Source organism: Dicentrarchus labrax, unplaced genomic scaffold (assembly GCF_905237075.1).
Source record: "Dicentrarchus labrax unplaced genomic scaffold, dlabrax2021, whole genome shotgun sequence".
Lineage (NCBI taxonomy): Eukaryota > Metazoa > Chordata > Actinopteri > Moronidae > Dicentrarchus > Dicentrarchus labrax.
Window position 1 is genome coordinate 11586464 of NW_026136717.1, and position 26904 is coordinate 11613367.

The window sequence follows — 26904 nt, forward strand, 5'->3', positions numbered from 1 at the left end:
CTTCTCCTTGACAACATATAGCCTTGTACACATCCAGATGGCAGATACCATATTCATTCATATCAGACCTTATTATCACCTATTTATTATTGTTGTTGTTTTGTTGTTTTAATGGATGTGAGTGCCTTTGTATGGTCTTACTTTTATGCATGTTATGTGTCTTCTTTTATGTATGTTTTATTGTGTGCGGACCCCAGGAGGAATAGCTGCAACCTTGGTGGCAGCTAACGGGGATCCCAGAATAAAGAAAGAAAGAAAGAATCACACAAAAAATGTGCATCCAGACTTTTCAAAACACTGTTCACTAAGCTTTCGTGTAAGTTAGTTTGGTGGAAAACCATGGGGGGACTCGCAGAGCTAATTATAGGTGTCAGGTTTCAGGTTGGAAAGTCCATTTCTGGTGTTTTTTTATGGAAGAGAGCTGTAACAGGGTGTGGTGGCATCTTATGTGGTTTACCCACCTCAAGCCCTCCAGGCTCATGTGAGCGCAGCCTTTTCTCTATGATAATAAATTGAGATGGGAGGGGTCGTGGTCACTGCTTGTAGTTTCCCTCTCTGAAGTTATTCTATTTTTGCAGGGTCGAGTTGCGCCTTGTAGATCACATGTATTTTATTTGTTACTCATTTTGTGTATTGCATTTTGTCCAACCTGCCCACTTGTGACATGCCAAGACTCTTTTTTTGTTACTTCCACACAACAAAGGGAGTTAACGTCATGTTGTCAGGCTTTCAGGCTTCACAGTTAAGTTATAGGTAGTGAGTCCGATGCCAAGAGCTGTTCTGGTTCAGGCAGAGTTGACATTGGTTAAGATCGGGATTTATATTGTTGTTTCAAGTGGGGAAATACAGATTCTGATATTGGTTAAGGCGCCATGTTCCTGACCATTTGAGAAGTAGGGCAGCAAAGGGAAAAAGGTAAACATCTCCAGTCAGGAATGCTGGTACTCCCTGTCAGCTTTTTATATCAGCAACAAGTGGCTAACACACACACACACACACACACACACACACACACACACACACACACACACACACACACACAGGAAGCACTGAACAAATCATAGTAATGCCACTTTAATCCAGAAAGGAGCAGATCCGTACCCATCTGCTGTGGCTAACTGGTTGGAGTTGCGGAGCAGGCAGTGGATTACCACCGATCAGTGGGATTAACAGATGAAACGCAGTGTGACCATGGTCTCTTTTTGCATGCAAATCACTCATGTCTTTAAAGAACAACCAACAACTAACATTTGTTATCTGAGAGGATTACACTCAAAAGATACCTGAGCACAAGTCTGGGCACAGGTCCGACGGCCAGACATTTAACCCCCCACCATCATTTTAATGTTTGGTGGAAAATCCTTATTCGCTTGTTTAATAGAAAAGAAGCTTGTTTGTTTGTTGTTGTTTTTTTTAGATTAAACTGGTCAGAAATCATCATGATTTAATTTCAATTAAAAGCTGGCACTCAAGTCCTGGAATCTAGTCTTATCTGTTTGCATGGATAACATGTTCACTGTGAGAAACATCTACCTAAAGTATGTAAATCTGAGCCTTGTAAACAACTGAATACTTCTGCTTGTCGGGTGAGACAATGACCTTCACCAACAGATTTTAAGGATGTTTCTTTGCTCTGTTTGTTTGTGAAATGAAAAACATTCATACTGATTTGGTTAAAATGTAGAGGAAATAAATCCCTGGTTGGATGGCTGACGCATTAGATGGATAAATGTAGGTTCTCAATCTGAATTTGGATTTTGCCACTAGACAAATACTCTTTATTCATGTTTTGTTTTGCAACAGCTATTGTTCCACTGTAAAGGCAGACATCCGGAACTGCCAAGTTAGTTGGAAAAACACCATTGGGTTTTGTCTAAAATGAAACCAAGAATGATTTGTGTTGTGTTGATGAAGATTTTTGCCTCAATCCCGTGCCTTCTACTTTCACCATTTTTCAGTTAAAAAGAAAGAAAAGTTGTTTAAGACCAAGAACATGTGACACTCAATTAGATCATCAATGAAGTGAAATTACTCCACTGGCGTCATTTCTCAGTCTCTCGTGACAAAACAGGATTTCTCAACAGAGCATGGCAGTAAGTCATATTCAGATGTGCTATATTTGTTCCACAGTCTCACTGCCCTTGATCTATAGACATAATGCAGATAGGAAATCTAAGGGGACACTAATTGTGTTCGTGTTGTTTACCATTCCTGGCCCCCTAGCATCACATAAGCATGCTGACCTCATCAGATCTTTGCTAATGTGACAGAGTGTCTGGCAGATTTGCTGTGACAAGCAAGATTTCCCACAGTAAAAACACCGGGTCCCACTCCTTAGCCTCCTCAAATCAAACACACACTGTCTGTCTACACTATCTTCACTTAGATATTGTCAGAGGATTTTAATAATTCTCTAAAGCAGTCCGTCTCCCTGTTTCTCCCCCTCTCTCCTTGCTCGGTTGGGAAAGAAATGTCTCTTCCATCTTATCAGTCGCCGCGCCCTCGCCCTTTCTCCCTCAAAAGGAAGTTGCCTTCATGCAAGGCTCTCTCTTGATGTTATTTTCAGGGAATGGTTTGTCGTCTGCCGCAGATAGCAGGCCTAGATTATTTTTCCGTCTTCGGTCAAGATTGTCTGGTGGAGAACTTGACATGCAATTAGGTCTTGTGACAAGCAGCACTCGTTGATGCTGTAAAGCCTGCCTGGAAATGTTTCGCAAATTGATTCAATCACACAGGCGGCTCAGAGCTCATGTGAAAACTGTTTACTTTATGGCAGCAGTTTCTTCAGTTAGCAACACTAAAGCGAGAGCTGGGGGAAAAAATGCTTTTTCCTTGAGGCGTTTTGGTTTGAGAAGTTCCAACATGCTTTTGCTCTTGTTATGTGCTTATAGATGTGCTCACCTGGCTGCAGCGAACACTCAGCCTCAGGGAGGTCAAAGAGCAATGTAAAAAGTAGACTGTTCTGTGTCCTGTGATTTTGGGACCACAGTTATGGATGACTCAGCTTAGCACCACGAATAGCTTCTAATTACTGCATGGCTGATTTTATCTGCAACATGAAAGCATGCACATTCTGTCGGGCTGTGTTGCAGTTCGGCATTATAGCATAAAGTATACACTATGTAATTATCTGCATAGTGCAGTGTTGAATGTACCACTTTGTACTCACAGGAAATGATGCAGCATGTGGGCTGATGAATATCAATCTGCGACTGTGCTGACACATTTTCTGGTGGATTACTTAGTAAAGCGATTCTCAGGTAGATTGTCGCAATGAAAGATTGAATGATTGTTATCGTGATAAATTTCTGCGGACTTAAAATCCTTCCTCGTAATTTAGACAAAATAGATATGCAGTCAATGGGCGCCTGATAAGCCTTCAAACTCACTGATCCGTCACTAAAACTGGATCGTATTTCATTGTCTCGCCACCAACACAGCCTTTTGATTTCCTTTTCCTCAGGGTTTGCGGTCTGAACATCCACCCAGTTTCTGACAGCAGATTTGGGAATGTGGGCTGCGTCCAACAACTTTTTAAAATCCGCAATTTGTCCATCATGCAGTAATAGGCGAGGTGGGAAGGTTTTCCAAATTTAAACTCCTGTCTCAACCTCTTTTTTTCCCCCAATTGTGTGTACAACCGGGTGCCTGGATGCGTCGTCATTTATCCACATTTGTACAATTCACTGCCGTTGGAAACACTGTACAGCCTTGTGTGTTTTGAAGCATGCTGAGGCTTTTTCTGTCCTTCCCTCTCCATGTGTCCTCTCTCCTTTAATGTGTTTACATACATAAACCACACACCCCCTCCTGAGGGGGCTGAGATGTCATCTGCGATTGCCCCCTTCCGAAACCATGAACACAGCCATGCACATATGACAAACGTCCAATTTCCAAAGTGATAGACCATGTAAAAATCTAATTAAACAGGAGAAATCTACCATGAAAACCAGGCTGTTAATAAACACTGTATCTCATCCATTATTTACGGCAAAATCAAGTCCAAAGAATGCTAGCTCATTTGCCACAGGAAAACCTCAGAAAGAGCCACCCCTGCTTTAAAGAATAATAGTTGGTCCAAAAACAGTCGCTGATTGTAGAGATTTGCCAGAAATGTGGAGGCGCAGTGCTACAGCGGAGACGAAGAGTGATGCCAGAATAAAAACCAATTTTCTTTTTCTGGTACATGAGCTAAATTGCTAGCAGAAAACACCACTTGATAGAATTATTACCGGTGGGGGCGTAAGAATGGTGCTCTGTCACAGCGGATAATGAAGCTCAGAGTTCAACTCGTGGGTTACCAAACTTTTATTTTGATTAAACAAAATTCATCTGGTTTCAATTTAAACTGACCTGGTATTTCTTCCCTCTTTCAAGTAAAGAGAGAGACTGCACCAACTGGAAACAAAGAGGGAGTATGGGAGGCCAGTGTGGTTTTTGACATGGAGAGTGTGTGTGGGTTTTTTGTGAGGGGAATGGGGGGGGGGGGGCTTAATTCATCTGATTCCTTCATGCCACTGTGGCAGAGGCTGTATGTATTGTCGGGCAGGTTGCCATGGCAACAGCTGCGGAGTAAGGAAATCTTTCTTTCCTCCTTTTCATCCCCCTCCTCCTTCTTTTTCTGTCCAGTACCTTGTCAAATTTCTTGCCTCTCTCTCCCTCCCTCTCTTTCCCTCTCTCCGACTTGTACAGACACGGTTTGCAGAGTTTTGGGTGGGGAATGTTCAGGTATGCGTTCGCACACACACACACACACACACACACACACATAATCTGTCTGTGTGCTGCTGGTTGTAGCAGACTAGGGAAAAATGAGTCTCAAAAAGAGACTTTCCTTCAAGAAGACCTGGAACTTCAGCACTGTAAGTAAACCGTGGTTTGCTGAGCAAGCCTCCTCTTCCTCCGCTGTGTGAAGCGGGGAGACTCCTTTTGTTCAGTCAGCTGTTTTTCTCATTAATCTCCCTCTTTGTCGCTCGTCTCTCTCCCATTCAGAACAGCTGCTTGAAGCGGCAGGGACTTGTGGTTGTTTGTTTGCGATGCTAGAATCAGCCTTGACTTGTGTAAAAGTTTAGAAGAAGCTTTTTTTTTGTCTGACTGTGGTAAAAGTGTTGAACGGGGGACATTTCAACACAGTTTTTGAAGGAAGGAACACGCCTAAACAAGCTCAAAGATAAAAAGAAGTCACTTTTAAAAGATGTGAAGTACACTCTGAGAAGTGTTAATGGGTGACATTAACATTTGTGTGAATGTGATTTCAACCGATTTAACACGGATGGAAGTGTGTTTTTGTCGCGGTGGCTCAATTCAGATCATACACATGAATATGTCTTAGTGTGATCATCTACGTTCCCTCAGCATGTGGTGTCTCAGGATGCCAGACTGTACGGCGTGGGGGCTGTACCACAGTAAAGCTGGAAGAGCGTTTTCCAACTGGAGAGCCAAATCCTGCTCTACGTTTGGAGCCAGGGTACTCGCTGTGACTTGAATTGTGGTTTTGTCCATTTGGTTGATAACAACCTAACGTGGACAGCTTTCAGAGGAGTTCCAGCAGGGAAATGAGATCCCTGCAATTCAGCCTCATAAGAAAAGGATCAAAGAGGGCCCCGTTGGACTGCAGGACCGCCCATGGTGGACCGACTCGTCACCAGAGGTGTCAGCAGAGGAAGGGAGTGTGCGGACAAGAGGTGACGGTGTGCCTGGGTCATCACGTCAGCCTCATTGTAGTAGAGTTGAGAGCAAGGAAGCAATAACGAGTTGAGAAACACACAGTGGAATGTGGGCTCTAACCCCTGCTGCCTCACACATACATACAAACATACACACACAACCGTCTGTATATCTGCTAGCTCTACCTGCTCAACTTCCATAAGCATGACATGTGTTCATTATGTCATTTTAAATGGATAGTCAATAAATTGATTTGTTTGATTTGTATACAGATTATTAACCAACCATTTTATAAAATGATTTTAATATTTATTAATAACCGATCAAGCAAACATTTGTTGTTTGTTGCTCCCACTCACCGAAATGTGGGGAGTTGCTACTTTTTCTCAGTTTTATATCATTAAAAACTGATTTTCTTTGGGTTTTAGAGCATTGGTTAGACAAAATAAGCCATTTGAACAGGTCATCTTGGACTCTGGGAACTTGAAAGTCAATTTTCTGTCACTTTATAGCACAGATAATTCATCTGTTATTCGATCAAATCAATCAATGCCAAAATTTGATAAAGCAAGAAGAATTTGACTTCAATCTAATAAATGATGTGTTGCAGTTGGTTAGTTTCAAGGTTTTGCAACATTTCCATTCATTCAGACGTTTTAGCCTTATGACGCATTTGTCACCAACATAATTCTCCTCTGACACAAGCATGGTTTAAAGCAGGTGTTACCTCAACTGTGTGTGTCAAGAGGACTTTCATGATTTGAATTGAAATGAATTTACTCCCACTCTTATCCCATGTCTGTGAATAAGTGGATGTCTATCACATGTGTCACCTTAGAAGTCAAATCTCTCCATATAAAGATTTTAAAAGTAGTATCGACTCCTAAAGTATGGATTGGATAGCAGTGAATGCCATTAGTTTCAGCCTGGAGACCTTTTGTTTGTTCCAAAACCGAAATTGACGTCACATTGTGTGATGTCTGTCTTGTTCTTTTAAGTGAACCACAGTCACAACACTGTATATATTTAAGGTTTGAGGTTTAGCTGATTTTAGACCCAAAAGGACAGACAGATGGAGTGGGTGTCCCCTTTCTCTTCTCTCTCTCTCTCTCTCTCTCTCTCTCTCTCTCTCTCTTCTGTTTCGGCTTCATGTTGGTCCTCATTCTACCAACCCGTGATTACTGTACACATGCTAACCACCACAGAAGGGGTGGCTTTTGGGTGTTGACTGTATGGGGTTGGACTTTGCAGCAGCAGAGTTGTAAAGAGGCTGTGACAGACAATTAGTGGTATAGCGGTCTATGTCTGATAGAGCTTTTACATGTGGTCACTCCCGAAATGGAACGAAAACGTCACATTAGCGCACATGGCCGCGGTTACGTCCGCCTGCCTTCAGACGACCAGTCACATCAACAGAAACTAAAAAGAATTGGCCGGTCTGCAACATGTCTGGGCTTGTTCTACGGCTAATTGATCACAACTGGAAAGTCAATTAAGAAATGATACTATGAATGAAATCAGACAGGAAAATTAAACTATAACCTTGCGTTTCACTTTCAAATATAACCTCATCCAGGTGCATCATCTGAGTTCATTTCATTGTTTTACTGTCCATTATTATGCAATTTCTCTAAAGCACATACTGTATTTACTGCTCACACCGAGCCACCAGCCTGGCAAGAAGAGCCTTGTTTAGACGTATTATCAGCCTTGAATATTCACACTTTGAAGTGGCAGCTCAGAAAACACTCTTCTGGAAATAGTCTCTCCTTTTCAGATGAATCCTCCAACGCAACGATTTTTTCTGAGTGTTCTTGGACCAAGCCCGAAGATGCGCCTCTCATATCCTCCCCTGCATTTTAATATATTTGCGAGAACAGCCTCATAGTTTGGGATTAAAATCTCTCTTTATTAGCCTAACCAAAATTACGCTAACAGGGTTTACAGAGGCCCAATGCCGAGGCAGTGATTCCAGTATTTTCAGTTTTGCCAAGTAAATATTTGTTGATCCATCATAAAATCAATCATGTGTGGCGTTTTATTTAGCATTACTCCTTGGCTGTAAGTGCACCCAATTATGGAAAGTTGTCACTGTGAAATTTCCATGCCCACTAGAGGCTGTTTGCCTTTCATTCAAGGGCATCTACACACGCATAAACCACTCATTCCTTAAATTAGCAAGTGAATAGAGGAGCATTACGGCCAGTGACGGCCTCTCAAGTAGCTCTGCCTTGATGAGCTCTGATCTTTGTCATTGCAGTTAGCAGGAATGCACACATTCAGGGCCGTGAGGATCATATAAAATGAGGGCTGGGTCCTGCTGTGGAGGTGTGAACAGCTGTGTGTGGTAGAGGCCAGGGGTCCACCCACTTACAAGTTAATGGTGTTGTGTAAGGACCCAAGAGCCAACCCTTTCCCACTAGCACAGACACACACACACTCACACCCTCACTTACAAACCACAAAGACACACACCTCAGAGCGACTGGTGGGATGCCTGAAGAGACACTGCTATCAGCACCAGCTTCAGTCTCTTGTCTCAGCACAGGAGGTCATGAGGGCAGCCTCTCACTCATGTCTCTCTTTGTTCTCTTTCAGTCTGCTGCTTCCTCAGATGGTGGTGAGTACAATTCCTTTATTACTACTTTAAAAACACTTTTCTCTAAAAGCTAAACAGGATCATTTGATATGAAAGGTGTAAAAGAGTTCCAGCTCTGTAGAGGGTACTTAAAAGCGGTTAAAACTGAATTAAATCACAAGATTTTTCTTAATGACCCATGCCCCCCCCTTTTTTTTTTTTTTACTAACATAGTCAAATGTTTTAATCTTGGCCAGCCTGCAGTGTTTCTGTCCAGCCTTTTTAGTGTCTGCAATTTTTATTTCTCATTTTCTGCTCTATACTCAACACAGAACTTTGTTGCTGCTCAATAAAATGGTCTAATAAAAAGACTTAGCTGGGATGATGTATTCACTGTAGGCAGCATGCCTCATTAACAAAGGATGTTTGTTGAGCGTGTTTTTGGGTTGTAGTCGGGGGCTAGCGTGCATGCTTGTCTGGTCTCCTCTTTCATAGGAGTTTTAACAACATTTGCTAACAGGCTGCGGTGAGGAGTGCAGCTCCGCTCCTTTCACTGTGGCTGTAGATCAGACATGCGCGGCTGTTTGCTTTCTAAAGCCATCTCATTAACCGAGCAGCACACAATGTGGTGAACACGGATCCCAAAAGCCTCAGCCCTAATACATTAAACCAAGTCCAAACAAGTGGCTTGTCAGCAAACTTCAGACAGCGACACAGAGAAACTGGTCGTTTGTCCTTATTGTATAAATATAAAATCCCACAGTTTCTCAGATCGCCATACTTAACATAAAGGCTATGCAATTTTAATGACAAGTCTGCTGATTCAGTGGCGCTAATTGCCAAGTAACTAGGACATACATTCGATTTCAAAAGGTCACGTAAAGGCCACCGTATCACAATACGAAAGACCTCACTGTAAGGCTGTTAGTGATGTCATGTACTATTTACAGTGCTTTTATTTCACAACGTCACAGTTGAACCTATTTGTAAATCCACCGTACTTCTTCTGCAGCTGTATCAGCAGGATGAAGATATGCTGTACCGTACCTGATCCAACTAACATTTCTGTTCCCGACAGCAGAGATACACTCAGTTAAAACCAGTTGCCCATGCCAACCAGTTGAATCTCCACAGACTGACAATGGCTATGTCTCTGTAACAAATACCACTGTGACCCTTTTGTTTTCTTACTGTGCGTTCTCCGCCTCGCCGGCCCACAGTTCTAAAGTGGCCATCTGCTGTCACGATAGCAGGTACTGTGCAGGCAGAGGCCCCCCACTTCAGTTCCTGGATCCTTACCCACTCTCCCTCATTGTGTCCCTTTAATCAGCCATGTCTCCTTTCTTTCTTCTTTTATTCTGCTCTCTCTTCTTGCCGCCCCCTCTTTGCTCCTCTTCTGCTAACCGAGTGAAGTCTGCTCTTTCTCAGATGCAATCTGATCTGTAGGCTATCTGGTCCACACTTCCCTCACAACACATTTTGAACTTTGAAATTCACTTATTGTGCAGCATTTGCCGGTGAGAGGTGTAGCAAAGGGTGCAGTAAAGAGCCAGAACCTTTCTTTTCAACCCCCTTGACCTTTACCTTGTAGTCTAATCCATTTTCTGTTTTTTTTATTATGTTTGGTGCAGTTATAGGGCACCCTTTGGCTTGTGTCTAGTCCCCCCCTCTTTTAAGTCCAACAGGATCAAGGCTTTTATTAAACTGCTGGCAAATTATTTGTCTCCCCTTTCTTGCAGTTTCCCTAAGATTAACTTGTAATCTTAAGGAAAATGAAAAGATTGTAGTGAGAGTTTTAGGTTTACTAAGTAGTTGATATTAGTTAAATTAACACTAGAACCATAACCCAATATTGTTCCAATGTTAGAAAAATTATTGTTTTGCCTGCTTCCTCTTAGAGGAGGGTCTAGAAAAGTCTTGTATGTCCTCTATCGATGTAAATACAGCACAGTTATTCAGGCTCTGCTAACAAGCTGAGTGAAGGTGAAGATTGCCATAAGGAAAAAAATGCTAAAATCCAGGGGAATATTTAGAAAGTTGAGAAGGGCACACAGGAAAACCGCTCTAACATTCCCTCTGGCTGGAATTACCCTTTAACATTAAAGCCGTCTAACCTTTGCATTGCGCTCTCCCGTCTTGCAGACTACAGTGGGGTCCAGTTGCAGGGATGCTGCAGCCAGAGCAGCCTGAACAGTAATGGCAGTCTTCCAGGAGCGGGCAGTCATCGAGGGGGTCCGGAGCAGCGCGTGGCCAGCTGGGCCGCCTGCTTTGAGCGGCTCCTCCAGGATCCAGTTGGTGTGCGCTACTTCTCGGTAAGAGTTTGTCACATTGATATTATTATTACCATTATTAGGGTCATAAAACAGCTTCATTCTTATACAATGCTACAATTAATGTTTTGATAGTTAGACCACCTTCCTTCAAGCGTTACACATATTTACACAATGTGGAATAGGTTCAAGTTCAGAACCAGTTCTCACTGTCCAACCATAGTGAGTACAGGCATCTCATTTATCTTACTGTATCTCCCACATAAAAGATGTGCCTTTGAATTTAGCCCACAACACCTTCAGAAGGCTCAAACATTAAGTTCTGGCGTCCCAGAACCACCTCGCTCCTCACCGTCCCTCAACACTGATCAGAGCTGCACTCGCCTACACTATCCTGCGCCTACACTTACACCAATCTTGTTCACAACATTACACCCAATAATTTATTCCCTCACTACTGGTCGCAGCAACAACAATAACAGCACAGGGAGAAAATTATCTAGTTTGAGATTGTAACTCTTGTACCGTGTGTCTCCACAGGAATTTCTCAAGAAAGAATTCAGTGAGGAGAATATCTTGTTCTGGCAGGCCTGTGAATGCTTCAGTCATGTCCCTGCAACTGATAAGAAGCAGGTAAGTTCACACTATGAAGCCACAGATGCAGTCAGAACTTTTGTGTGTGTTGTATACTGTGGTCCACTGTGAATTGGCAGATCATTGCCTAAATGGGGAAGATAAGTTAAGAAATAAGATGCGGTCATACATACGTGTGTGATGTGTCTAATCTTAAGTCAACTGCTTTTTTAAAACATGTGTGATGTGTGCAACTGACATGGGTAAATGAACAGCGTTACCCGAAGTTAACTTCATTTTACAAAGTTCACTCACCTCCAATCTCCTCTGTAGGCTACACGTTTCCCCATCCAGGATCTCCACCAAACTTATCCTTTTCAATGCAAATTGCACTGCACATAAAGAACAGATTTTGCAGGGTTTTCCTTTCTCAAATTATTTACCTATGAATTATTCTTAGATTACATTTTGTGTAGAAGAATTGAGACCTTCCTCCCAACCTTCCGACCCACAAATGGGTTTATACAGATTAAATGACATCTTAGTGCCCATATAACGGGCGTGCAAACTATATTGATGAAAGAGTAAATAAGAACACATATAGCGACGCAATTTTCTACAGTTTTTAATATTCTGCGCCATCAAACCTCTTCTTGCAGCTGTCACAGAGAGCTGGAGAGATCTACAACAGCTTCCTGTCCAGCAAGGCCACCATGCCAGTTAACATCGACAGCCAAGCCCAGCTGGCAGATGACGTCCTCACCTCCCCACGGCCCGACATGTTCAAGACGCAGCAGCTACAGGTACGAACAACACAGCAGCGCTGATATCGAGCTTATAATAGAGCTCATCTCTTTGGACACCGCAATCTGTTGGTTGATTATAATTAGAAGCCTCCACGATTATTTAAATATTTCATGTTTGGTTAATTTTTCATATTTTAATTATTCACATGTCCCTCGCCAATTTTTTCTGGAGATTATTATTAGTCGGAGGGATTCTGTGTGCAGTAGTGGGGCTTTGCTCTCATCTAGCCTTTAGTCACTTTGCCCAAGCATATTGGTTTTTTTTAGTGGCCATCTGGGTTTGTTTACAAAAGGGCTCTGAGCCTTCACTAGAGAGATAAACACAAACTGGCGTACACCCACAGAGAATCTAGCGCATACTGTACACACATAGACATGCAGTCAGAGATGTGTATATTTTCATCCTGCACGTGATAAAATGTTAACTGTTAAGACACCTGTCATAACATAAGCTGTAACCATATGTTAAACTAGTAGTTTCTTCTCTCTTGTTTCTTTCTACGTTTCATTTTCTCTTCCTCACTCCCTTATTTTTGACCCTACATGCTACTTTGTGTACCTCTTCCTCTCCATCACCTTCAAAAACCCTTTTTTTGTTCTCTTTTGTCTTTCGCTGTTTGTTTACTCACAAACACCGCTCTTTTTTTCCTCCACGTCTACAGATCTTCAACCTGATGAAGTTTGACAGTTATTCACGATTCCTCAAGTCCTCCCTTTACCAAGAGTGTATGCGCGCTGAAGTGGACGGACAACCCTTGCCGGACCCCTACCAGATTCCCTGTAGTCCTGCGCCCTCGAAACACAGCGCCAGCTCTGACCGCTCTACCCTTTCCACTCCGAAAAAGGTGCTGCTGCTTTATGATTGCACCAAAAATAGCTTTTCATTGAAATGTGGCATTGTTGATATCGTTCATCAGCGCAGTACGGCTGGTAAAATCTTTGTTTTTTCTCTCCAACCAACAGGAGGCCAGAAAGCAGAGGTCGGGGAGGTCACTGAACGAAGACAGCAGGGACGAGAGTGCCGACAAGAAACGCGGCATCTTCTTCTCTTGGTCCCGCAACAGAAGCTTCGGCAAGGGCCCAAAGAAGAAGGACATTGGAGACATTAACCTCGGTAAGAAATACATTAGCAACCCTGTTGCCTTCTGGTGACTGAGTTCCCCCGTTGTTTAAAACTTTTGCAACACATAAACTTCCAAAGGGCTGATGTGTCCTTGAACAAGACACCAAATCGCTGCTAGTTCCAGAGTTAGCATGAGCAAACAGGCGGGGGAGGCATGTAGAGACACAGCTGCCCTGCAGTATTACACACACAACACACACACACTACTGGTACACTGGCAAAAACATAGTTGTTGCAACTCTGGGATTTTGGCACACTGAAGAGAGTATTATTCACATAGAGCCAGTGTTTTAAAGGTGGCGAAATATCTAAATGTGGTCATGTGAAACTATATGATTATTATAATATGATAATAGAGCTTGCATTTTGTCCTATTTCAAAGGCTACAATTGACCAAATGTCATTTTTAGACTAAGCTTAGTTAAATACATTAGTAATGATAATTCCTCATTTTTGTGTTTGTAAATATCGTCTGAACGCACAAGTAGTGATACAGGTATACAAAATATTGTTGATATAACAATTTTCAGTCAAAAATTTGGCATAGTTATTAATCATTATAAATGGAACCTAATAGTGCATTTGAAACTGGTGCTTTTTCATAGATGTCTCTAATTGATTGTAGGTTTACTTCAATTTAATACAACACCTACTGTTTGTTTACAAATATCTTGTTTGATGGCATACACCTTCTCGCCTGCCAAGATTTTGTGACAAAAAACTACGACCATGAATCAAAAACAATTGTTATTAGTCATGTTACAGCTTGACACTGTCTCTGCGTTGCATATTGTGAGTGTTATTTAATGTCAGTAGTGTGCAAATGTCTCCTATCTGCATGAATTCAACATCCTGTTTTTTTTGCAGACTACTGGGGCAATAATGGGCGGAGGGAGTCCCAGGGCTCCTTGTCGTCCGGTACCAGTCTGGAGATGGCCACTTCCTGCTCTGCTGGCAAGATTGAGGTAAGATTCCTCTGGACGAATCACCATGGCAACACAGAGCCCAGTGTCTAGTAAAGCCATCATAAAAGGCTAGAGTTGTTTATTATTTATTTATTTTTTACTTGTCAGCCCACTCATTTTTTGTTTGTGGATGCCAATCGAGCTACAGTTACAACTGAATCTAAGTGTACATAACACTGGAAAGCCATAACCCACTTCCTCTTAAATTGAGCCTTTCAATCTTTTTTTAAATCATGTATCCGTAGTCTGATAATCGCCACTCAGTCGGAGTATGGGAACGCTCTCCCAAACACTGCAACGTGATGCTCCCCGACGGTTCCTGCTCTTCTATTACTCTCCGGCCCAGTGCCTCCATAAGGGACGTCCTCCAAGATCTCTGTCACAGCATCAGCGTCAACATCGCTGCTGTCGACCTCTTCCTGGTGGGAGGGGAGAAGGTGAGAGAGGCAGTCACTGCCAACAGATTTACTGACAAATGAACAGAACATCTGCTGCTGATACACCAGAGAGCAGAACACTGCTGCAAGCACCTCTTTAATGAATTGACTCAACCCTCTGTTTATTATAAATCTAACTTTGGTAAATACAGCACGACTACACTGACAATTTAAACATGCTTATTTTGTGAAGAGTCATTGTTGGAAGTTGAATGAAAAAAGCTGAATTCAACCAAAGCGAATTGAAAAGATTACAGAGGATTAAAGTGGAGAATGTGTCTTTTTAGTTGCTGTATAAGGGTGCTACAGTATGTAGTGTTTTTGGGGCTTTATGTGTTGCTAATGTGTTGTTTCATGCTTTTTTCCTCATAGCCTTTGGTGTTGGACCAAGACTGCATGACCCTCAGCTCACGAGACTTGAGACTGGAGAAGCGGACCTTGTTTAGGTATGAATGATCGATCATTGTCAGTTTCCCATTAATACCACATTTTCTGTCCATGCTGACATTTGCTTGTGCTCTTCCTCTGCTCGTAGATTGGACCTGGTTCCCATTAACCGCTCTGTGGGGCTGAAAGCCAAACCTACCAAACCAGTAACTGAGGTCCTGCGCCCCGTGGTGGCCAAATATGGTCTCCACCTCAGCGACCTTGTGGCCAAAATAGTAAGTTGTCCCTGGTGGCTACAATGGCCTTAATCTTTTTGAAGCTCCTGTGTGTCCGGAAAGCAGGCTTGTGCAGTGTGTGACAGTGCCCCAGGGTGGAGTATCATGGTTAGGGGAGGGAAGCGACCGCATCCTTTTCCATCTCTACACGGTGGTTAGCGCTAGACTCAGCCCAGCCTCCAAAGATGGAGCACCAGGGCTATAATTAAAAATGACGACACTCCTCAAACATGCCAACTCTTTACTCCTCCCCTGAACCCCTGCCAGATGATTTATTTTAGTCCTGTGGGCTTCTAGGCATTATAACTGTATTATACAGTAGGCCAGAGCTTAAAGATGGTTTATAAGTCAAGGAAAGGCCCGTGAACAGCAATATCCTGGAGAGAGAAACTGTATTACGACTTCTGCACAACAGGGGAGGTGCTAACATGTCAAACATATATTTGTGTGTCGTGTTAGAGCGGAGAAGCTGAGCCTTTGGACCTGGGTGCCCCCATATCGAGTTTGGACGGCCTGCGAGTTGTGTTGGAACGAGCAGACCCAGCTTCAAACAAAGGTAAAACACTTGAACACAATATATTACACTAAACATTAAATACTGACAAAAAATAGGAACAAGAAGTTGTTTCCACCTCCCCCCCACCTGTTTCACTTACTCATCAATTTCTCAACCTGATGAATATTTCATGTGCAACACTCTCTTTCTCTCTTTCAAACAGACAAATCAAAGTCTTCCTTAAAAGGCCACCCTCCAACCAGGAGCTTTTCTGCTACGGTAAGTACTTCGACGACGGCTTTATTTCGCGCATCGTGCCGCCTAAAAGTCTAGACGTGGTGTTTTTGTCCCTTTCTATTGCTGCGCTTCTTCTGCACCATTCGGGATGACTTAATAATGGCCCACATGAATCTTTATTAACATTTTCTAGCCTTGACAAGCTTTATATTGGTGTGTATTTCCTGATTTTTGTTTCGGTATTCCTTGCCCTAACACTGCCTGTCGCTGACTCACTCGCTCATGTTTCTCCATGCTTGATTATTGCACCATATGTAGGCAGATAGCACTTGGTTGAGATACTAGCAAGGTCAGAAAAGACACAGAGCCAGCAGATGGACCAGGCTCATCTTTACATGCGGGTCCTCAGTAAATCTGGACACTCTGCTCAGTAGGATGCCTGGCAGTTCATGCTTAGCCTCCGCCATACGGCTCCCATCCTTCCCTCCCCTCCTCCCCCATCCCTCCATCTCCTAACAGAGTGCATTGTTATTGTTGCATCTGCAGGGAGATGAGAGGTCAACACCAAAGGACTTTTCTGTGAGAGCAAGTGGACCAGACTCAGCACTCCCAGGGGAAAAGAGAAAACAGAAAAAGATTAATATAGATGAAGCTGAAGGTAAATCCCCTTTTTCTTTTCTTTTATTGACTTGTTGGTGGATTTCTTAGCTTCGCTTTGCCTCAGGACTAACTGCTATCTTGGGCAGCTCTGGAGGGTTATTTTCTCTGTCAGGTGTGAGGCCGCTCTGCTGCATGTTAAACACAACTAATCCCTTTCTTCCAGGTGCTCACCTATTTGGAAAGTTTAAGTGAGGGAACTTGTTTGATGTGTTTTGCAGAATTCTTTGAGCTGCTGAGCCGGGCACAGAGCACCCGAGCCAACGACCAGCGCGGACTCCTGAACAAAGAAGATCTGGTGCTTCCCGACTTCCTGCGCCTGACTCCGCCCGGCCTAGCCTGCTCCACCCCTGACTCCCTGAAACCGACCCGGGAGAACGGCATCTCCTCACGGGGGGCCCTTACTTCCAGCCTTCGCTCAGAGAGCCTGGACTCCTCCCTTAGCTCCAGTGCAAATGGACACTCTGGGACCAGGCGGTGCCTGTTGCCCCCTCCTCGCCACCCAACATTTGGCACCCACCTGTCCCCCATCTCCCGGTCCTCAGACACCCGGCCAAGCCTTCGCACTGTTGAGGAGGACGTCCACGCTGACCTCACCCTCGTGGGGGAAGGCGACATCAGCAGCCCCAACAGCACCCTGCTGCCTCCATCGCCGTCCCCCATGCTGTCCTTTGAGAAAAGCCTGCCTGAAGCCAACTTCACCCCGCCGCCACCCTGCTCCAAGTCTCAAGACGCAGGTGGAGAGGGAAAGTCCAGTTCAGGTATTTCTACAGTGTAACAAACCAGTGCTCCGTGTGTCTGCGTGTGTGTCGTATGTGCATGTGTGCGCTCTCTCCCCAGTGGTCTAAACCCGACCACCTTCATGATCAAACTCCCTCTACACTGACTCTGATGCACTTTAATGACAAATTGATATTGACTCTTTCTCAGTTTGCCAATCATTTCAACTGATTTGTTTTATTAAACTTAGAAAAACATGTTAATGTAAATAGTGATGTGTATATTTTGTTCAGTGAGTAAAGTTTACTTGTTCACTTCCCACGCCACAAATTGTTGGGTTATGACTGGGATTTGTTTATTCCAGTGAAATATTTAGTTTATTTTGTAGTTTTGGGTGCATGAGAATGCTGATGTAACTGATTGCAGAGCTTATGAATATTATTAATATATGCATAATGCATACGGATTAACGATCAATATTTGACAGTACTGTAGTCAGTGAATGTTGTACTGAAGATTATAATTCAGAACAACTGAACAATTTAAAGTGATGAGTTTCCTGCCATAATGGGTTCATTATGTACAATTAGAAAACATCGTAGCAAACCAGACCGCTGAAAATTGTTTTACAGTGTCGGCTCTGCGAATGCTCAACAGTCATCACAAAACAAATGCTGTAATCCTCTCAATCCCACCACGTTTAGTTAAGAGCAGTTCAACAATGTCAATGTCAAAAGGCTGGGTTTTTTTTTTTCTTATGCAACTCTCTAAAACCGGTGAGTCATTAAACAGTGTCAACTCCTGCTGTAGCAATTTGAGCAATGGTTGAAATAATTAGTCACTGGAGAGCGAGTGCTCCTTAGCTCTGGTGACATTGTTGAATTGCTTGTCATTCTTTATCTGGGTCATTCACTCCCTCTCTAGATGCCTGTTGTAGATAATCACTGCCAATAAACTCTGTACCTGTGATTGAGTAGATCTAATAAATGTTAGAATTGCAAATCACTCTCGTCTGTCTTTTTACACGTTTGTGAGTTTTCTCTCCTCCTCCTCCTCCTCCTCCTCCTCTTCCTCCTCTCCTCCTCCCCTCCTCTCCACCTCCGCATGCCTTCCCCCACTCTTCCATAGCTGCGTCTCATTTTGTCTTGTGGCTTCCTCCTCTCATTAGCTCCCACTCCTCTGTGTGCTTTTTTCATGTGCGTTCCAGGGTGTCGCTGCTCGCTGTGTGTGTGCGTTTTTCTGGCGTGTTCTGTGCGGTCTTGTTGAACGTCGCTCGGTCTTTCCGCTTGGTGTATTGTTTCTTGATGGGGGTCCCTGCTCTGTTGTGTGTAGCTTCAGTGTGGCATTGTGGATCTTTTGAGCCTGCCTTCTGTTTAACTTGTGTGTTTTCAAAGCTTGCCGTCGTGGTTCACTGTGTATGGGATTCAAAGGTCATTATCATCTACTTAAAGATGGATTTCATTTTCTATTTCCCGGCCTTTAATTGACATTTTCCCCCACTGTGAGATTTTAAGGGACATAATGAAGTGGTGCATTGATTTGTTATGGTGATGGGTTTTTCTACAGGAAATCTGACACAGAGTTGTCAGAAATGTATAAACTGAGGCCAAAAGCGTCTGTGTGTTCAGATATCCAATTAGAAGGCAACACATTTAGATTCTTGGCTTCAAAGAAAATCCCAGGAAGCCTTCGTTGAAACACTGTGAACTCTGCAGAAAGAGACGATAATCCAGCTCAACGTGTTTCCCAAACAACAAAGCTGATGAGTATCTTGCACTTCAAAGCACTTTATGGAAGGGGTACGGACATGCTCGCCCTGACATTGCTGCCTTGTATTAATAGCAGGGCTTTAATGTAAGGTGATATGTACACAAGATGATGAGGAGGAATCGAAGCCTTTCAGCTCCTCCACAGGCTCGCTCCTCTTTTCTGGTTGCTAAGTGCATCAGCCTGATTCTTCCCACCACCGGGCGCCATGGTAACCTTATCCACGAGTTGACTGAGCTACAGATAGAAACTGTCACTACGGGTTTGCATCTATCTCTCTCTGCCTCTCTCTTTCTCCCACTAGCTAAAATAGAAACACAGCTATGATTCGATATACCCATATTTTTGACACTGTCGTCCGCCTTGGAACGGCTGATTCTGTGAGGGATCTGCAGACGTGGAGATGCTTGCGAGTTTGCACGCCTCCACTTTTTTGGAGACTTTATCAAGTTGTTACATTTGAGTTTGTGTGGAAAGTCAGGCTTAATAATGCGTTTTAGAGACAAACACCCACTGAGTCAGTCAGAATTCATGAGTGCAAACAAGTTATCAGTGGCTCAGTAGCAATTATCCTCTTTTAGTGTGTCACTGTGCTTGATTTCAGTCACTGCAGACGTCCCCCTCCACTTTGTGTGTTGCTGTTAAACTGACGCCCCCTGCTGTTTCAAAGGAATAGACATAATTGATGCTGAGGTAAATCAAACTCCATTCAGTTCGATTCTAAACTTACATTGCCACGATAATAGCACAATTGCCATAAATAACCAATTGTACTGTAAAAAGGACGAGGATGAAGTCCAGCTGCTTGCTTGCCTTTACTAGAGGTTATATGGCTGAAAGCAATACTATTTGGGGACTTCATTGTTCCCTCATATAGTTAATGCAAAATCACTGAACTATATAAGTTCATTCATGTATTTAAGGCACATATCGACTGAGTTTACAACTTATCCTGCACTATAAACCTATATAACCTGACATCAGGTAAATAAGTTGCATCTAAAACTCTCTCTAAGGCTCTATGGCAAGGTATATAACAGTAATTCTGGCCCTGCATGTAGTTTACCGCATTTACTTTGCAGATCAGTTGTAAATAAACCTCTAAATAGACTGTTAAAATCACAAGCAGAAGGGCTTTAGTCTGTATCCAGAGGCCCAGTCGGAACGGCTGCTCTGTGTTACCGTGATCATTTCCTAATCATGGCAGTCTGGCAGGCGTTTGTGTCTGTTGGCTTGGTCGGCAGGGATAAAGACATCCACTAGGGGGCGACATCACACAATGTAACTCCATTCATATGACACTGATTTGAACTCACTGCATGGTTTTTTTTTATAGTTCAGACAAAAATAAAGCTGTTCTCTTCATAAACAAGGCTGAAAATGAAGCCAGAAATTGTAAAAAAAAAAAAAAAAGATTAATTCCGGATGTTGAGGATTTCCTCTCTGCAGTCAGGGTCAGAAGTCAGTTGCTCAGGTTTTAATTCAGAGGACAGTTTTGGCCCGTATAAATAAGACTAAAACGATTCCTGGGAGTAATCCACAGACGGCTATCTCCAAAAAGTGCCCTGTAATGACTCAGCAGTTCACCTGAGGGACCATATGGCTCCATTTGCCTTCAGGCCTGCTTCACTTTCTTCCTCCTCGAATCTGTGTGTCAGCTCTCAAGGCTGGCAGCCACTGACCCGGGGCCAGCCTTCTCATCCATCTGGCGGTCAGAGGAGGACTCGACGCAGATCTTTGGCAGTCAGCCTCTCTCGGTGAGGACTGTAGCTGGGTCCGTTCCAGTCTGGCTGGTCGGTCTCAGCTCCCGGCTGCTGTCACAGCTGTGGACAAGACTCACCACAGGAGGCTTGGCCATGTTAAACGGCTGTGTCAGGGCATCATTTTTACACGTAACAGAGGATTCAGCAGGCTTGAACAGAGAAAATATGTATGGGAAAGTTGTATGGGTAAATGATTTGGCTTGCCGATAAGGCAAGATGTACAGAACTATTGATATTTAGATTTTAAAATAAGATTGCATAAGAGAGACTGTGCGGCTCAATAAATTAATTTATTGGTAAAAATACTACATTTATATACATTTATATATATATATATATATATATATTATATTCAAGTATTTATACAAAAACTGGTGGCATGTTGCCTCAGTAGTTACAGTAAGATTGTGTCCTTTCAATATCACCACATTGCCCTGTGTGATTGGCAACCTGTCATGGGTGTTTCCCTGCCTTTTGGCTGATGCATGCTGGGATAGGCTGCAAGCCCCTGACCCTGAACTGTATTAAATGTGTATAGATCAGTAGTTCCCAACCTTTTTTGGCATATCTTTTAATGAATTTTTCAAGCAAAAATAAATCTCTGGGTTGGTTGGACAAGATAAGACGTGAAGACATTACCTCGAATTCTGAGATTTTATGGACCAAACCACTGATCAAGGAAATCCTTTGCAGATTAATTGATAATAAAAAAAATTGTGATTTTTACCGTCACATACTATTTTCAGACAATAAATAATTTTGCCTGAATTGCTACTCATCACATGATCCAAACGTGTGAGAGTATTGATCCAGGTTGGGAACCCCTAGTATAGAGAGAGGGGTAGAGGATGGAGGGATGGATGAATACATTTATGTAAAGTACAAATTCATCAAAATGTGTCATCTTCGTCTCTGCATACCGGCCTCAATACATCACATCCTGCGGAAAACCCTATGACGGAGATTTGTGTTGCCATAGCATCAATCATATTCAAATTTAATCAATATCACGCCTTAATTGTCAAACACAAGTCAGTATCACGTCTTTGAACTTCAGACAAGATCTTGATGGTTGTTGAGTCCTTTTAAGTTGTTTTCGTGTTCACCTTTGTGGTTCAAGTTGTTGCTGCAGTCGTGTTGCTGAGGGGTCTGTGTAAGGTCAGCTGTTGGAGCTCGCAGGCGGTGTTTACATCTGCACTGAACAGCAGTGAATCACAGTCAGCCGAGTTAGGAGAGTCTATGTGTTGAAGTGCTGTGTTTGAGTCACTCAGGCCTCTGTGTTTAGAGTGCGCAGGGCCACAGGGTTCACATGAAAAGTGGAGAGTTTATCGGCCATCACAACTGTAATGCCAGCGTCCCGGAAACGTTGCTTTTTATCCCCCAGAGTGCACTTGCATGCGAACCGGGGGGGCTTGTGTTCAGGGGGCCGTCTGATGAGCTAATGCAGCACTGAACTGTTTGAAATGAAGTACAAGTGGTAATGTTGAAATATACCACATGTGACAACAAGGCAATGAATTCATACACTTCGTCTTGGTCCAATTTCTTTCAGTTATTTCCCATGATTTGGCAAGTGAGTTGAACAAGTTTGAGCCGAAGCAGTTATGTCATCGGGTTTGTCTTGACAACAGCTGTCCAGATTACACAACTATACAGTTGTCAGATTATACAAACATATTAAGTTAATGTGTTCATTTGAGCGATGTCGAGTTAGAACGCATGTGCACCCACACGATGGGTGACAAAGTTTCCAGTTCTTAGATCATCTGAAATCTCATATAGTCATGTTACACATCTGGCTCTTAGGCATCATAATGTGAAGTCAATGCGTCTCTCTTGCCTGCGAGTCCATATGAGTCAAAGATGCACAAAGATGGAGCAAAGCCCAAGTATATTTTTAGTCATTGTTATCTAAAAAGACACTTCTGAGTGACAACCACATAAAATCCAGCTTGTTACGATTGCAAAATATTTATTTAAAGCTGGAATTATATTAAAAAAATTATTATTACTATATATTATATAAACAATGGATCAAATTACTATGTGAAAGTTGTCACCCGTAGTGGCAACCCCACTGAAAATGTATACCCAACTCTGCAGCTGTAGCTCTATGCAGTCCAATTTTAGCATTTTGTAGCTCATTGTTTTGGTTTTCCAAGCCCGCAAACTCCACTCGCTCCATTTCTATTTTCAGCATTAGCAAGTAGCTGATTTAATCAAACTCTGTTTTTCAGGAGTTGGTGGAGACCAAAACAAAGCTTATAGTTGAGTGAATGTAAAAAACACGACCAATATAATGGAAATAGATCACTGTTTGTTAACAACTTTGACCAAAAACCCTGATGTGAGATGTGTTTGCCTGTTGCCATTTTTTTTTTAGAATCAAGCTCAATAATATTCAAATTGACATCTGGGTCATCCATAATGTACCAAATCATATTAAATCTTCCATATTTTTCTTTTCTGTCATGCGCAGAGGGGAAAACAGACCCGTGCTCCAACACCAAATCGCCCACTGATAGAGCCGACGCTGCACAGACGGTTCAGGAGGTGATGGATGTGGAGGGGGTACATCTAGAGGAGGGAACTCTCGAAACATCCCAGGGAGAGGACTCTGAGCTCAGCTTGAGCTTCCAGGGCTACGTCGCTGAGTTGCGGCAGTGCCAGAGCAAAATGAGGAACGTCCAGGTGCCCCACAACGGCCGCAACCCACCAGAGGGCAAGGACTGCAAGACAGACCTTTACAAGGCCACAGTTGTCTAAAGGGAACCCCCCACTGCTGCACTTTTAAAGCCTGAGGCACTGTCTTTTGAAAGGGAATTAATGAAATGATGGGCTGCATGTGCAAAGCTGTCAATTTACACTCCAAAAAAAAATCTATATTATGGTGATAGATATTGTATATTTGTTATGAATTCTGGCGTCTTCTTGTTGATTTTTAGTACTGGTTGCAATTTTGGGACAGTGATATGTTTTTGTTATGGTATAGTTTAATAATGAAGTGCAAAGCCATTCTTGTTGTGAGCCACATTAGACCGAGGACAACCATGGAAAAAAAGCCTGAAAATAACATCTGGGTACCAGTTTCTAATTAGGCGTACCTTATAAACAGTCTTGAGTTGTAATTAATTGGTTTAATATAAGTCCTTACTTTCTAGTAAGCCATCAAAATGAGTTAAAGAGCTAATGAATATGTTACGTTAGCAAACAATATGTACCAGCCAAGGGGATTAACCAATAATTAAGCTATTAATTACAATTTATAGATGCTTATAAAGGTTGACAAGATATTTTAACCCATTGTCCATTTACTAGCCCTCTTGCCAGCCTTCCGCTGAGGAAAGCCATGAGATGCAGCTGAAAACTCCGGAAAAAGATGAAAATATTTTTTTAGCATGAATAACTTTTTTCTGATTTATAAAACATTACTGAATTATTTATTAACCATTAATTAAGCTAATAATTACAATTTATAGACACTTTATACATTTCCACAAAAAGATCTTAAAACAGTGTTTATCTGAAATTATCTTAGCATTTTTTCACTGGCCTTTTGCTGAGGAAGACCATGAAATGCAGTTGAAAGCTGTGGAAAAAGCTTGTAAAGGTTCTTCTTACTAATAACTTGACGATCAACCAAAATTAAGATATTAATTACAACTTGTGGTATAAAGACTTTATAAAGTTTTAGATCAACATTTTACTAGCTTTTCCCAACAGTCTTTTGCTGAGGAAGACCATGAGGTGCAGTTAAAAGCTAAAAAAAAAAAAAACTGGTAAGTGAACTTGAGTTTGAATATTTTATCAAACTTCTTGCATTAATAGAAAGTGGTACCCACATTTCTTGGACCATATGCTAGGCAGGACTCAGTTTTTAGGATCAAAAGGGAGGCAAATCACAATTTTCTTGGATATTTAACTATTTCCTGTTTACATCGTCTTCCTGTGTTTTACAGATAATACATGACGGTACCTTTATTGCCTGTACTTCCTGCTTCTGTGGTTTTGAGGTTGTCCACGTGTTGAATGATTAAAAAGCTTTGATGGCTGTAATTCCAACAAAACTGAGGTTTTTCTTTTGTACGTTGTGATTAATTGTGGTATTTCTGACAGCAGGGAACTCCTCACTATCCCATCCTAACCTGTAGTCCACCTTGTAAAAACATACTTGAAATACTCCTCTGTTGTAATTTATAACTTCTAAGGTCTTATGTAAGACATTCACAGCCATGCATTCTCCTACTTGGCATATTTGGCCAGCTAAATCTGTTTGCTAAGTTAGTCAGGATTGTCAATAATTAACAGTTGTCTTAGTTGAACAGTTTCCTCTTTGGAAACACAGCACCTTCACCTGGGGATTCATCTCTAACGTGGATGTGCTGTTTAGTCGTCCAGCCTCCTCTTTGTATTTTTAGCTCAGCATCTGGAGAGAGATTATTACAGCTGGGGAAAATTAGAGGTTAGATTATGGGACTGTGGAGTTTGTCTTGACAGAGCATGTCACTGCTGGAATGCTGACAACACACAGGGCCTATAAATGGTTGGCTTCACTTTCAAACTTCCCTTTAATCTCGAAGATACTGTCATTGTTGAATTCTTCATTACAACAGTAATTCCTGCCAGATCCTTGAATTATCTTCAAATTGGACTTCTTATCTTAAAAACTTGAGCTTTAACTCAATGACCCACCTGTGAATGTTTTGACTGGGCTGCTTTCACCCTTTGCTTCTCTGCCAGTTCCCACAGCAGCCACTTTGGCACTAGATATAATAGGACTCTTATTTTGTAAGGCGTGCACACCTGTACTTCTCCAGTGCCATTTAGCAGCAATGAACCACAAAACACCGCATTTCCACCAAGAAGTCAGTTGTAATTAGACAAACTAGACTTTAAGGGTCAAAATTCTTCTGACTATGATCTGAATATTTAGTTTTAAAACATGGAGAAACCTGAACTCTCAGTCACTTGCACTTGTACTTTATTATCAGCCTTCATCAGCCATAAGCAGGTGAAAGTCAATGGAACTAAATCTTGGTAATAAAGTGAGTACAAGCAACCGATGCTGTGCCGGATTTGCTTGTGTCTACGCCCTTTTTTTGATCCAACACGCCTGTCAATAAGACTTTATGGCAAGTAAGAAATTGTTAAAGGACCAGTGTGTAGGATTTAGTAGCATCCGGTGGTGAGATTGTAACCAACTGAATCCCCCTGACTCAACCTAGCGTGAAGTAGAAACTACAGTGGCTGTGATAGGCCCTATCTAGAGCCAGTGTTTGGTTTGTCCACTCTCTTCCTAATGAGTCTTAATCTCTAGTTTCAAGTCTTCTTTTATACAATATGATGTTCATTTAGTAAATTATGGTCCAATTTTAAGTGAAATAGACGATAAAGCAGGGTATGCTTTCGGGCGTGGCTACCTTGTGACAAGTTGTTCTCAACACACAAAACTGTCTAACTGTTAAACTAGTCAGTGCTGATCAAATATGAATCAAGATTGTTACTGCGTTGCCTATTTCTCTCCTAAAATCGTTTCAGAAACATATTTTAGTGTACTGTTTAGCTGTTCAGCCGCCATTGTTTCCTGCTACGGACGAGTCAAAACTGCGCAGCCAATGAGAGCAGCTCAACTCGCAGTACGTGACCTCCGCTGGCTGTCTAACTGTCATGGGGACGACCATAACGCCAAACTGTCGGCTTCAAAACGGTACTCCAAAAACCAATCGCTGACGTCACGATAGGTTCACTCTGAGATAACCCTGATGACATCATTGTGACGTCTTTAGGGTTATTTCCTCACAATGACATTATACAGTAAACTGAACTTAATCTGTGTTACCTTCAAATTAGTGAAACACACCTTTTACCTGTTTTGGGACTTAAAACAATCCAAAGTAAAGTCTGTTAACTACTTTTAACCTGGGTCACACGCTTTAAATCGTACATGTTTGCTAGCCAGCTAATGCTAAACAAGTTAACTTTGTTAAGTTAACTGCTAAATGCTAAAATACAGATAGTATTAATAAAAAAACCTTACTTTTTAATTAGTTATTAGGTTATTATGATAATGTTTGCCATATATTTGCCATTCCGTAAAATCTGTAATTGAAATCTGTGTGAGCACCTAACATTAGTTTAAATTCATGTTCGGCTAAAGGGCCAAATGACACTGATATAAGAGTT

The 26904-nt window shown here is 42.3% G+C and overlaps 1 protein-coding gene across 5 annotated transcripts in view; it reads left to right on the plus strand.

Moving 5' to 3' along the window:
• The window catches only part of rgs12a (regulator of G protein signaling 12a), a 38357-nt gene extending 13569 nt beyond the window's left edge, over window positions 1-24788 (plus strand). For 4 of the 5 annotated variants that reach the window (XM_051428657.1, XM_051428656.1, XM_051428660.1 and 1 more), the window contains 15 exons: window positions 8266-8287; window positions 10388-10557; window positions 11056-11148; window positions 11748-11891; window positions 12557-12739; window positions 12858-13008; window positions 13885-13982; window positions 14228-14419; window positions 14792-14865; window positions 14955-15081; window positions 15541-15637; window positions 15801-15856; window positions 16361-16472; window positions 16693-17232; window positions 23201-24788. In XM_051428657.1, the coding sequence (XP_051284617.1) occupies window positions 8266-8287; window positions 10388-10557; window positions 11056-11148; window positions 11748-11891; window positions 12557-12739; window positions 12858-13008; window positions 13885-13982; window positions 14228-14419; window positions 14792-14865; window positions 14955-15081; window positions 15541-15637; window positions 15801-15856; window positions 16361-16472; window positions 16693-17232; window positions 23201-23487 (2346 nt within the window). In that variant the 3' untranslated portion in view covers window positions 23488-24788. Of the gene's footprint in view, window positions 1-4508; window positions 4863-8265; window positions 8288-10387; window positions 10558-11055; window positions 11149-11747; window positions 11892-12556; window positions 12740-12857; window positions 13009-13884; window positions 13983-14227; window positions 14420-14791; window positions 14866-14954; window positions 15082-15540; window positions 15638-15800; window positions 15857-16360; window positions 16473-16692; window positions 17233-23200 lie in introns of those variants that run through there. The other variant, XM_051428659.1, reaches the window with a different exon arrangement.
• The last annotated feature ends 2116 nt before the right edge of the window (window positions 24789-26904 follow it).